The 13,627-nt window shown below is 38.3% G+C and overlaps 1 protein-coding gene across 1 annotated transcript in view; it reads right to left on the bottom strand.

Annotated features, from left to right (window-relative positions):
- Positions 1-13,627, bottom strand: part of LOC121941708 (voltage-dependent T-type calcium channel subunit alpha-1I-like) — a 215,496-nt gene that overhangs the window by 82,736 nt on the left and 119,133 nt on the right. Inside the window, exons 10-15 of the mRNA XM_042484560.1 lie at positions 13,131-13,282; positions 10,572-10,757; positions 9,103-9,220; positions 8,512-8,667; positions 5,955-6,042; positions 3,079-3,245 (exon numbers count right to left, since the gene is read on the bottom strand). Of these exons, the coding sequence (XP_042340494.1) occupies positions 3,079-3,245; positions 5,955-6,042; positions 8,512-8,667; positions 9,103-9,220; positions 10,572-10,757; positions 13,131-13,282 (867 nt within the window). The remainder of the gene's footprint in view (positions 1-3,078; positions 3,246-5,954; positions 6,043-8,511; positions 8,668-9,102; positions 9,221-10,571; positions 10,758-13,130; positions 13,283-13,627) is intronic.

A 13,627-nucleotide genomic window follows, 5' to 3' on the forward strand; every position in this document is an offset into this window, starting at 1 on the left:
TAAAGTAGAAGAGTAAAATAATGTATGTACTAGACAGGACCAGTATGCAAATATGTAGCTATACAGGTAAGTAGAGAAGAACACTTCTTCCATTGTATATTAATAAGTCATTAACAAATAACTATGACCAAACAAATGGAAAACAAACTGGGCTTTTCAAGTGAGATTGCAGTGCACTCAGCATGCTGTCATCAAGTTTAATATGCAAACCCCTGAGTGCCAGTTCCACTTAGAGGAACATAACCAGTTCGGTATGTTTCCACATGTCTAATCTTCTCAGTATAATAGACCTAATTATGTGTTTTACCCTTGGAAATGTACGTGTCGCCAGTCAAAGCCCGAGCCGGTGGCATATAGCAGAGAATCTATGCATCTGTTTCTATAGAAACTGTAGTGAAGCGTGCACACTAGCTGTTAAGTAAATTCCTTGGTCCACAAAGAGCTGCGCCGCATTGAACTCACTCAAGAGGAACACTGAGTGTGTGTATTTTGTGTGTATTACTGTCAAGACAATTTGTTCCACACCATATAGCATAAAGCACTGACAAAAGCTGGTACTAATGTACTGTATATAATGTAGTCGGGCTCTTTCTTTGCTGCCAACCATACTGTAACTGCTACGACTTTTTCACACAGAAAATGTAATTGAATGTCAGTGGTGTCAACAGTTTACCTCCAGGTATATGACACAGCTCTGCACCAATGTAATGTGTAACTGAGCAAAGAGCTTTTTCTCCCAGTCAGTGAATACATCTTATTGTGCTGTATTTTCTATTGATTTCCGGCTACTTTTCATTTAAACTGAGGCTAACTACTGCACTGAGGAGAACCCCCCCCCCCCCCCCCCCCCCCAATTTGGCTTTTGTGGTCATTATAGCTTGATTTGTTTCAAAAACACAGTGAAAAGCAATGAGCCATGAAACAAGAACTAGCCCCCCAAATTTGCAAGAAATTTGTAAAAAAAAAAAAACCTTCAAGTTATTAAAAAAAAGTGAGAGAGAGCGAGAACACAAAAACAGAACAATAACAAAGAAAAACGTACTTTCAAAAAAAAGCTTAAAATTATAATAATTTTGCAACATAATTTTACATGTGTAATTATGATTATTATAGATGCAGTTTATCCCAGTTTATTAGCCAAAAACATGTTGACAAACTTTTGCTTTCTTTTGCAGTTGAAAAAAGGTAATAAATTGCAATATACTGCAATATATGTTATTGCAATTCTCAACCTATTGAATCAACTTCCAAATTGAGCAACATTTTGTTTTAAAATATTATTCATTTGGCCGATATACACTTCCACTTTCACTTCTATCAGTATTAAAAAAGTTAAATATGTCTTATGATTACACATATTAGGTCACAAAATACGGTTTAATCCATATTTATACAAATACTGAAAGTGCCAAAATATTAAAGAATGTCCTTTAACCTAAACCTTTACGTGATGTTGATTTGTTTATTTCATTTAATGTTTTCGTGTTAAAAAAAAGACTCCAATGCGTACTTTCCCCCCCAGTCCTTTATGCATCACCATGTAGATTTCACATGGACAATTACCCCAAACAGAGCAGCACACCATTAGACTGATGGAAATGTGATTGTACTGCAACACAATGTGGCGATGCATCATTCGTCCCTGAGTTTCATTTGAGTCCAATCAACGGTGTCTGATATACTCTATAAGACAGCGAAACAAACAAACCGCCCGACAAACAGATGGAACTGATTCATACCTCAGAGTGTGATTTCATCAAAGAGAGCCAAACGCTATCAGAGCCGCTGATAAAACTGCAGCAAAACTTTCCGTACTTTTTTCTTCCCAAGTAATGTAACATGTGCCTTCTGATATCAATTACCTTGCAGTGTTGTGAAGGAAGAGGAGGAGACTTCACAGTGGAGTGGATGTTTCACACCCACTGTGTTTAACATTGTAACCTCCGAGGTGAGAGCGTTGCTAAACGACAGTTTATCATCTCTGTGGTTTTCACTCCCCTCTATCTTCTCATCGCTGCATCACCATCTCTCTGCTCTGTTTTTACCCTCTCTGCTTCTCCCTGATGTTCTCTCTATCTATCTCTGAGATTGAGATTGAATAGAAGAGGGGAACAGACAATTAATACAAGTTTCCATGGAAACTGTATGCTGAGCCGAACCCTGTAGAACTGTTTCAATTTCTCTCCCAAGGTTTTGGTTCAGTGGGTTCAGCACTGGTACATTTCTTCTGTGTTTGTGTGGTTTTGAATCTATGCGCACACCAAGTCGCAATCTCAGAGGCTGAAAAACAGAGCCAACATGAAGTGCCAAAATCTGCAGCTCCTCTTATAGCAACTTGAGGCTTTGCTCCAAGAGCATTTCAATCCCCACAGACTCCCATATTCAGCCTTTGAGACCGGAGTGACATCACTTTTCTTGTGCTGCTCTCAAATGTCTTTCACATTTATTAAAACCTTCGAACTCTGATAAAATTGGTGCAATTTCTTTCAAAAACATGAGAAAAAGGACAATAAGCACCTTGGTAAGACATGGTCCACAACTTGCAAGAAATAAGTAGATTTAAAAAAATATTTTTTTAAAAAAGTTGGTAAAAATGTCTAGGGGAAAAAAAGCTAAAGAAAAAAATATTTTTATGATTATTTTACTTACACATTTAGATTTATGTTCCAAAATCATATTTTTTAAACATATTTTCTAGGTCTATTCTTATTTATTGACCTTCTGCTTCCTTTTTTTCTTTCTTATTTTCTTGACAAATTTTTTGGGTCATTTCTTCTTTTGTTGCTAAATACTTTCTTCTCATGTTTCTGAAAGAAATCAAGCAGATTTACTCAGGTTTCAAAAGGCTGAAATGCCATACTTTACATCAGAAATACAAAGAAACGTTTTGGCTCGCTACAGCTAATTTCATGAAAACTGTAATGGCAAAATCTTTATAAATTGTTGAAAATGACTGGGACTGTACAAAGATACACGTCGTTTGTCGCGAACAGGCTGAGAACAGAATGATCCTCTCATTAACATCGACTGTTATTGCTCTGAATGTGCAGGCCAATGGAGAAGAGTAAAAGTGATTACCAGAGAAAGGGAGCGTCTCTCCAGGCTGTTCTTGCCAAGGCTCATCACACTGCTCTTTCTGGACTCCATGGTGAAGCTGCGCCTCTCTGAGGAGTAGGACCCCCTGGGCCCCGAAACAGCCCCAAGCTCCAGGTGGCCGTTGGGTGTCAGCGTGCAGATTCTTGGGTCTAAAGACAGATGAACAGGGAGACCAAAAAGAGTCACAGTTATTGTTCTTCTGCCATCCATCCATTCAATGAACTCATTTGGTGTCTATTGAAAGAGTGCTGCATCAACACCTAACAATTTTAGGTAATTTCTGTGATATCTGCATTAGATTTGAACTCCTTTTTTCCTTTTTTTTCTCCACTTTCTTTTGAGCTGTCTTGTCTGTCTTTACTTCAGCTAGTGATTTCCAGAATGACATTTGATAACCCAAGAAAACTGCCTTCAATCTGTGGAGGGTTATAGATGCAGAGAACCATTGCAGCAGAGAAAAGGAGAAAGAAGAAAAAAAAATCAAGTGTATGGCAGTTAGGAAGATGACATAAATATAGATTTTTTTTTATTTGATTGTTTGATTTAAAATTATTTATTTCTAACATGTAAAAAGGAAAATAGAGAAATGATCATACAAACAAGCAGATGGACAAACAAACAAATATACAGACAATAAAAAAAACAAAAGAAATGGTCAAACACATAATGACTTTGTTCACATATTCAAAAAGGAGTGAGAAGCACACACTTATTTAATCCCACCCCTTCTCCATAAGTCATTGAATTTTAAGTAACCGGCTTCCTTATTAATTTACACTCTAATTAACTAAACATATATGCATATGCATCGAATAGCTTCAATTTTATATTACTATTTACAGAAAAAAGAGGAATATAAACTAGGATTAAAATAAATATTAAATAACTAAAACAATAAACAGTAACCCCTGTAAACAGCTCCACAGCTTCACTCCGCAGATTTATATACAAAATATTTTCCTGGTGGTATGAACACTGAATGAACACATTTTTGACTTTAAAAATAATGAGCTGATCATCGTGAATGATCCCTTCTGCTCTTTTTTAAGTGGACCCTAGAGAAAGTTTAAGACAACTCTTGCACCGGTTTTGATTAAAAAAACAGCTTTGGCCTTTTAGAGGTGCTGCCAGTGGAAAAAAAAGGTTAACGTAGAAATCCTAGCTGTCCTTTAAGCTGTTTTTGAGACACTAAAATCTGACTTTGGTTTCACTTAATTCCAATAAAATTCTTGAGAAGTGAAATTCCTTGAAATCATTGAAATAATGATCCCAAAATTCCTTCAATAGCTGAAGCTCACTTCTTGAGCTTCTTATGACATAAGAGAGATAACAAAGTTTCTATTCCTTAATCAATAGAGAAGCAGATAATGACAAACTCCCTGCCCACACAAAAAAAGAAAAAGTCAACCAAAGGTAAAACCTCTGAGCTGTGCAAGTGGACCTTAAAACACCTTGTTGTATTTCCATCGACACAGCAGCAGACTGCAGGGTTTCTTCTTTTTGCTTACACTGCACTGCAGAGATCACATCTCCTCTGCAGCAGTTGCCCACTCACACTGTATAGAAGTGATTCCCTCAGTCTCTGAACTTATGTTTAATCTTCTCTGAACTACATTGTTTACTGGGTCTGGTGAGGAAGACTGGAACAGGTTCATTGTGAGCTCTGGATAAAGATAGAGCTCATTCATATTTCAGGGCTGCTATTCTCTGAGTTTTGTAAGCCTTTGGCACATAGTTCTGTCTTACTTTTGGGTTTTCGGGTTGAGCACATGAATAAGCCTCATTGGAAAACAAAGACTACGGGCTTAAGTGTGAGATGAAAGCAGATTGTTGGGTATGTTGTTCAGTTTTGACATAAACGGGAAATCTGTGATTTCAGTTTTGGTATTAGCAGTGAATAAAACTCACGTCACAGCTTAGAGAAACCAAGGACTCAGTTGTGAAAACTCAAAGCTATATTGTTGGTGCCATGAACAAATCACACTTTTCAAATTGTGCTTTTAATTGTTCTGATGACAAATATTTGGTTACAATTTGAAACTGCTTGACATCCTCCTAAATCCTAAATATTTCAATGAATGCTGTTGTCATTCTATTTATTTATACCGTAATTACCACGCATCTATTGCATGTACAGCTGCAATGATTAATCGATTTGTTGCCAACTATAAAATTAGTCGCTGACTTTTTTGATAACTGATTGATTGGTTTCGGGAATATTTTTAGAAAATGTTGGGGCGATCCCTGGTCTGTCTCCAAGCAGGAGAAAATATGGTGGCCTGGTCATAAACGTTTTCAAATTACAGCTAACCAGTATGTGTTTTTGAGAACATCTAAGGCAGGAAACAGGCAAAAGCAGAATCTCGCTTCATATTTGATCTGCTCTGCTTAGTTTGACAGTTTGATCAGAGTTAAATAAGCGTGAAACGTTGCACTGGGCGGAGCAAACTGGACACAATTACATCTGATCAGAGGTGTGAATGTGTGACATATTATTTTTCAAATCTCTGTCAATCATTATATCAAACCTGTCCCATTGTGGAAAACTGGTTGTGACTGACCCGGGCCAGGCCCAGGTTGGCTGGAAATCTTTCTTAACAAAAAAACAAAAGTGGTAACAGACACATCTGCCAGAGCAATAAACCATGAGTATGAAGATTCATCCGATTCAAAAACAAACTTTTGCTGAATTTAAGCATGGTTATTGGGAAATATATATGATTTTAGAGAACATTAGTTATTATGACACAACCAGCAGTAGACGGGTCAGTTGTTTTAACCTGAGTCAACAATAGATGGAACTCAAACAAAAGTATACCGTTATTATAAGGGTGAGTAAAAACATGCCATCAGCTAACCTGACAACTTTATGGAGTCGTGTTTCTCGCTCTCGTCAAAGTTGGACGAGGAGTGGTCGTCATCCGAATAAGAACGGTTGGCATCACCCTAAAGACGGAGAAGGGCGAGGGACAGACCAAGGAAAGAGAGAGAAAAAGAAGAAGAGAAAAAGAGAGAATTAAACAGGACTTATGGTATGAGAAGCTCTAAAGTGCACTGTAACAGATTTTACAGATTTTGTTCGACTCAGGAACTCAAATCTCTTGTGTGATAGCAATCAAACAGACTCTCACATATTTTAGGTTATCAAACAACTAACACTCTACTCCAGGAACACTACAGGTCTGGGTAGCACCAATGAGATTTTCAATTCGGCCTTCACAATGGGAAAAACTGGAGTAATTTGGCTCAATAATCCTTCGTCTGCAGCGGTAACAGACACGAGGAGGAAGGCGAAAGAGCCAGAGGGGGACAGACCTTCAGCGAGAGAAAGAAGAGAGAGAGAGAGAGAGAATGAAAGGCAGACAGGAGAAGACTGATGACTGCATTTTGTTTTGGCATTTAAAAGAGATCAATCAAAAGCCTTGTGATTTGTGTCAGTGTTTCCCCATCTCACACACGCCATGAATATTGTAATGCTTTGATCCGTGTCGGAAAAATCAACTGGATAACTCAACCGCACCACAATTTTCCAATGATACATCTGGGAGTTTGACAGTTGATGGCAGATTGACAGAATCATTTTCCAGTGTTTTCCACTGAGATGGATGGCTGAAGAAATTACACTCTTGTGTTGAATACACCGTGATTATGTTTTGACTGCTGGTACAGCCGCAGATTAATATCATAATTGTAACCAATACTGAAATTATTAGATCTACAGTGTAAAACAGATTTTACACCCTTTGAAAGCCAGACTGTGTTTGCTCAATTTTCATCCCAATACACATATTACAGGTTTATAGCACAGTCAATACATGTCTAAACTGTGTATTCTATGTATTATTTTCACTCTAGCAGGAGCAGTAACTCTGTGCATGTCAATCTGCTCAGTTCTGTGATTATAAAGATCAGCCGGGCACAAGAGCCCAGGCTTATTTTAGCTGTAAAGGTCACTGCAAAAGGTTAAAGTCTTTGAGAAACACAGGCAGATGGATGGACATCAGGGAAGGACGTCATGCACAGGATGCATGGATGGAAACAAGATAAATATAGAAGAGCTGTCAAAGTTTGAATTATTACGTAAAATATATTGGCAGGTCAACTTTTGATAAATAAATAATTTCCAAAATATTCACGGGTCCTGCACATTCTTTAATGTCAGTTTCAAGAATTTTTCAAGTGCAATTCCTTCAAATTCAAGGACTCAACATGACATAGTTTGAGATAGGATCAAGGCTTTTCCTGTTACAACTGTGAGAATTTTTATATTGAGCTCACAGACAACAATGAAAGAGAGAGACAGGCTTGAATGTGTGAACACAATCAATTGTGCTTTGTCACAGTAATGACAATGGTGATGGTGGTGTAACTTCAATTTCTAGTCTTTCACAAAATTCTAAAAACGTTCAAGATCTTTTCTCCCTTAAACAAAACTTTCAAGGACTTAAGAACATGTGGGAACCCTGAATATCATACATTTGGCGGGGCGCCCACTAGCTCACCTGGTGTAGCGGGGACCCTGTGCACAAAGGCTGTGTCCATGTCGCAGCGACGGTGGGTCTGCTTTCACCCTCGACCCTCTGCTGTATGTCATTCCCTCTCTTTTAACCCCTTTCGTGCTATAGCTGTCCTATCTAATAGAGGCCAAAAAAGCCCCCAAAAAATCTTGATAAAAAAGAAAGAAAGAAATTTGGCACTTGTATGGAGAAAGTTATTCGACAATTGTAAGGTAAAAGCCAATCTCTGAACCCATTCACTATCTTTCTGACGATGATAAACATGTTAGTGCAATGGCCAATATTTCAGGGGATCAAGTGTTGCAAGTGGATATCTAGGCCAAGACTTAATCTCTTGTACGTCAGTCACTTTGGCTAATCTTTAAATACTAATATCACCATATAAATGCAGATTAATAAAGACAGCTACAAAAAAACAAACAAATAAAAAGCTGAATTGTCATTCAACACCGACGGGCTCTGAGCATTTCACCTAATGCGTTTAGTCTCTATTGCTCTATCTCTATTTTGAATACATATGCAGATATCTGTTTTTAGAGATTAGACTGCTCCATCAATTTACAGGTCAGGCCTTGTTAACAAAAGATTCATCTCCACAAGATATGGAATTTGGCAGTTATTTGGAGTAAATTATTGAATCATTGTGAGGTAGGAGCTTGTTAAATTGCTGCAATTCCTTGGATGCTGTTAAAGGGCAATACATGTCAGTGGTAATTCAAATACTCCACCTCTCCTGATGCAGGTTAAACCTAATTAACATTTTCAAAAGGTCAGTAATGAATAAGATCAACAAACCTGGCCTGGGCCCCTCAATAATCAACACCTACATTCAAATGCAGACATTAGTTCACGAAGGAAACAAGTTTACATTCTGCAATTTCATAATGAGTTCCCATACCTCTGCCTGAAAGCCTTCAACCAAGATGGCCACCAGCAGGTTGAAGAGGACGTAGTTTCCAAAGGTCATGAGGGCCACAAAGTAAAGAGCAGCAAGTGGTGAGGTGGCTGCCATACCGTTGTACAAAACAGCATTCCAGTCCTCCTGGGTCAGAATCTGGGAGAATTACGTGCATGTTGTACATACAAAGTCTTAATTGTACAGAAGTACATAATTTAAACAATTTAATTAAATATCAATACAAATCCAACAAACTGAAGTTTACAAAGGATTTACCATGGAGTTTTAGTCATCTTCAAAACAATTTTCACAAATACGTTATTACAGATTAGTGTAATGGCATTATATTTGTATACTGAATTACTGGGACTTATAACAAATATGCAAACCATTACATCATTAAAGTGTTAGTTGGTCTCATTTACACTGTAAATTGTCTACACAAGTTTGTGCAGAAACATATCAAATCTTAAGAAACATATGCAAGTCGTCTGCATGTATAAAGATATGGCCGTAAGTAGAGCAGATATGCAGAGATATGTGCCCGTGTGTTTGCGTGCATTCTTATCCATACAGTGATATGTTGATTACCTGGAAAACAGTGACTATGGCCCAGAGCAGGGAGTCAAAGTTCTTCCTATCTGGTACTGTGTCACCGGTTTCTGTCTTGAGACTGAACTTACAGCCAAAGATGTGCATCCCCAGGATACTGCAACAACAAACAACACAGCCTCTGATAATGTAAATAAACCATACACTCTGACAATATGCCATCTGCTGTACCTGACTGATAATTAAATGCAAATCCTTTCAGAATTTTTGAAGCATGATAAATGAGAGGTTAACTTTTGGGAGTTATCTGTGCAGAACCATCTTAGCTGGTTCTTATTTATAAATGCTGCCTGTTATGTGCAGTTCTGTTTGTTATCAATTGTTTTTGTACTTTTACTGCAACCAAACACTTTCTTGGCTGTGATAATGAGGATGAATGTGAATATTCAAATGTGACTGTACCCTAAAGCCTTGTTACATAAAATGTCCACTTCGCCAATGGCCTTGTTGTCACTGTAAAGTACTACACTGAACATTTAAAAGTGGCCCTTTAATGTGCAGTTAATTACACACAATTGTTACAGATATAGAGTGTAATTCCTTGCAGGGTTTTAAGAGCCTGCTCTGTACATTATGGTGCTGATGAATCATGAACGATGTAACAAGCACCTGACAATTAAGATAGAGTTTAACTGACAAACCAAGCATGACATGAACAAATGTTAATGGTGCAATGTAGCTGACATTTTAGGAGGACACCAGCATTTAGACCAACACACAGAATACAACTCGGTCATAATGTAGCAAAATACGTGCTTGCATCTCCAACTCGACCCTGTTTGCATATGCATGTGTCCGAAGACACAGAAATATAGTTCTTGAGTATATACTGTGATTAACTCAGGGTAATTTTTCTCACATTACCTTAGAAAGCAGAATTACACAAACTGGCTCGAGTGTAAAGCGAAGCTGAGAGGGAGGGGAACAAAGACTGTGAGGACTGCAGCCATTGATCATCTACTGAAAGACCTTTTAAGCCTTCAGAGGGCTGCTGTGTCAGTGCTTGAGCATCTACAAATGTCTGCTTGTTATGTTGCTCCAGTTCTTTAAGTGTCTGCTTGTTAAATTCTAACCAGATCTTCGAGTGTCTGCTTGTTATATTTCACCCAGGGTTAATAGCTGCTGTGGAACACTGTGACCTTCTGCGCCTCAATGGCAGCTGTTAAGTAGGTGAGCAGGACTTTAGAAAAGACAGAAGCAAGCACAAATAAACACGCATAAAAGCAGAGGATGAAACAATGTCTCCCAGCCAACTCCCTGAGAAAAAAAACAAACAACTCATAAAAACACTATTTTAAAGAAAAGGGGTCCAAGCTTTGGCGCAGTTGTCAGGTAATGAGGTGCAGAAGAAGCATGGGCAGATTGTCTTGTAATCTATAATGCATTCAAACAGGATGCCTACAGACACATATATCCAAAAGCAGCACATACTATATGCATCACCTTACCTGAAGATGAAGATAAAGAGCATGAGAAGCATGCAGAAGGTGGCCACATTGTCCATGGTCTTCATGAGGACCACAAGCTGTCTCCTCAGCGCTGGCATGAACCTTACCAGCTTAAGCACCCTCAGCAATCTGAAGGTCCTCAGCACAGACAAACCGCCATCGGACTGGCCAACAATCTCACACACACTGAGAAAGAAACCAACCAAGCACTGTGAGAGAAAGAATGCTTAAATATGACCATAAAGTGTCAATCTGCAACATTTAGGTAAAGACAAATACATACAATCGCTTGTTTTATTTCACTACCAAGTGATACATTGCTATAGAGATTCAACAGAGGCTGAACTGCGAAAAGAGGTTTTTAATTTGCATCCAAATGCCAGGTGTCACGATTCCTAACCCTTTCCCCACACAAGAACATTAGCATTCAGTAAAATCCTGTCCTATGTACATTAGCAATTGTTTCTTTCCGTCAAATGTAAAAAAATGTTCAAAAAATTGTTCGACATTGTTTAAATTGCTACTTTTTTACAAAATGTAAATGGAGAATATAGTATGGGTAAGGTAGATGGAAAGGTAATGGAAGTTCATGAATTAAACAAGATTATGATTTGGCGATCAAAACACGACTAAAATTTCAGTACGAAATTCTTGAGAAAGGCAGTTGATCAATGAGTTTGATTAACAGCTTGTAAAAAAGAAACAAAAAAAAGACCTTGAGTTGGTAGTCAGACCAAACCACCACCCTAAAGTTTTGGTATTTGACTGGGAATGAGACTCAACAAGAAACTATCTTTCTCCAGAGTTTCATACTGCACTTTTTAGGTTAGGTTATGTCTGTGATGAGACAGAAACTGCAATCCACCTCTGGTTATATAAAATAAAATGTATTAGAGTACATAACAATTCTGCCTGATGAAATTTCAAGCATAATTCTTGATCCCTCAGCAATCCACATTAAAGTAAACTATAGTATGCAAAAGGAAGTGGGAGAGGGACTGGAGGGGGCTATCATGAATGAAATGTGGTTAGAATTTGGCATCTAAAACACTGGAGTAAATGCTCAGAATGCAGCTCTACAGAAAGGTAGTTGGAGTCACATTCCCAGGTCGTCTACTACAGATGACTCTGGGTTGGTAGTAAAACCAAATTAACAACCCAAAGCATCGGTATTTGAAAATCTGGGAATGACACTCAACAATCAACTACCTTTCTCAGAAATACTGCACCCCCCAATGCAAGGTTAGGATTAAGATTTTGGCCATGGTATTTTTTTTAATGTCCATTCAATGTCTGTGAAGGGACAGAAACTCCCACCCTACCAACCTGACTTGATTCATGTAGTCAATACTCAATGCTTCATGCATTGATTGGCAATACATGCGATGGACATAAAGTGGATTAGTCCAATATGAATGTCATTCCTAGGATGCTGGGCAGCAATCCTAGATGTCACCTATCCAGCAAGCTTTACATTTTTTCACAGCAGTTAACATCTATTACTTTTCAAAGAATTGGGTAACCTAATGAGCAACATGCAGGAAAATAAACCACCTCCAATAGAAAGAAGATATCCAAACTTTTCAGAAATGTATACATTTTGTAGGGCAAACTTTAGCATCAGAAAATCCTAGGAAAACTGTGCTTCAGTAGCAACCCTACTGGCTGATGTAACCTGAGGTTTTACAGTACATAATAATGCTGCCTGATGAAATCAAAGGATAATTATTGGTTCCTCAGCAATCTACAATGAAGAGGGGTCATCATCAAACTCTCAGTATTGAATGTGCTGATTTGTTTCCTTTGTGTTCAGGTATGTATTTATCATTAGCAGACAGCCATTCTCTGTAGTGGCAAATCTGGCTTTACAGAAATTTGTGCTCAAATGGAGGTGCCTACAAGATGCTTGACTCAGCACATCAAAAAAGCATCAAAATAGCATCAGCTCCTCATCGGCAAAGATTGAATGGGGGCACTTTTACAGAGCAGCTCCATATGAATAGCTGAGGACATTCAGACAGATGAAGAGAGGGAAACTGGTGGTGGAGCACAAGATATGAAGACAGATGCAGATATGTTCAATCAACATGCATCTTCTGTGACGGGCTGCACATTTGATCTTGTTCAGTTTTAGTTGCTTTGATGTGTATTTGATCTCAGGGTTATAATGGGGATCACAGACAAAGGCGCTGAGCCAGATGAAATGGAAAAAAACGCTAGCAGATCAAAGGCGCAGCCACTCACCTGAAGCTCCAGGCGTACACAACAAAAGACAAAACCTGTTTGCTGCTGTCTGACGCTTTGGCATCCAAATACATACAGGTGGTACATTTCAATCAAGTAGAATGCAGATGACGATTTGACAAAGCATGGCATGAATAATTTAACTGCAGGATCTCTATCCAGAACAGTCTGGCAAACCAAAAAAGTATCATACTGAATTACACCAGTCAATACTTCAGAAACACAGTATGTTTGTCCTCCAAAAGCCACTTCTCTTATTTCCCCTTTTTGCCAAATATAATCAGTATATTCGGGATCTTTATATGGTGTAATTACCTTATGATGACAATGACTCCATCAAAGACGTTGTAGGGGTTTCTCAGGTAGCTGAAGGAGCCAAACGCAGTAAGTTTGAGGATCATCTCCAAGGAGAACATGCTGGTGAAGACGATGTTGCAGATCTCCAAAACATTAGTGAGCTCCTCTGGCTGGCCGAGTATAGTGACAAATAAGAGAAGGAGGGTAAAGAAGAGAGCAAATTAGAGAAAATGTACCAAAAGAACCTCATTGCAGAGCCTTATATCGGGAAGGCTCATTACACACCAAAAAGCAAAATTATTGGACGCATGCACAAAATAGAGGGGTACTTGGAGAAAACAAACATCTGTCCAGGCCAAATGTCTTCTCTCAAAATGTTAAAAGGAGTGAAAAATAATTTGTGTAACTGCCCCATGATTTGGGTCCACTCCAAAATTGAATGGGTTCTTCGTTGTCCCTTGCTACACCCTTACACTAAGTTTCATAAAAATCATGCCAGTAGTTTTTTTGTAATT

This window comes from Plectropomus leopardus, chromosome 4, assembly GCF_008729295.1.
Source record: "Plectropomus leopardus isolate mb chromosome 4, YSFRI_Pleo_2.0, whole genome shotgun sequence".
NCBI lineage: Eukaryota > Metazoa > Chordata > Actinopteri > Perciformes > Serranidae > Plectropomus > Plectropomus leopardus.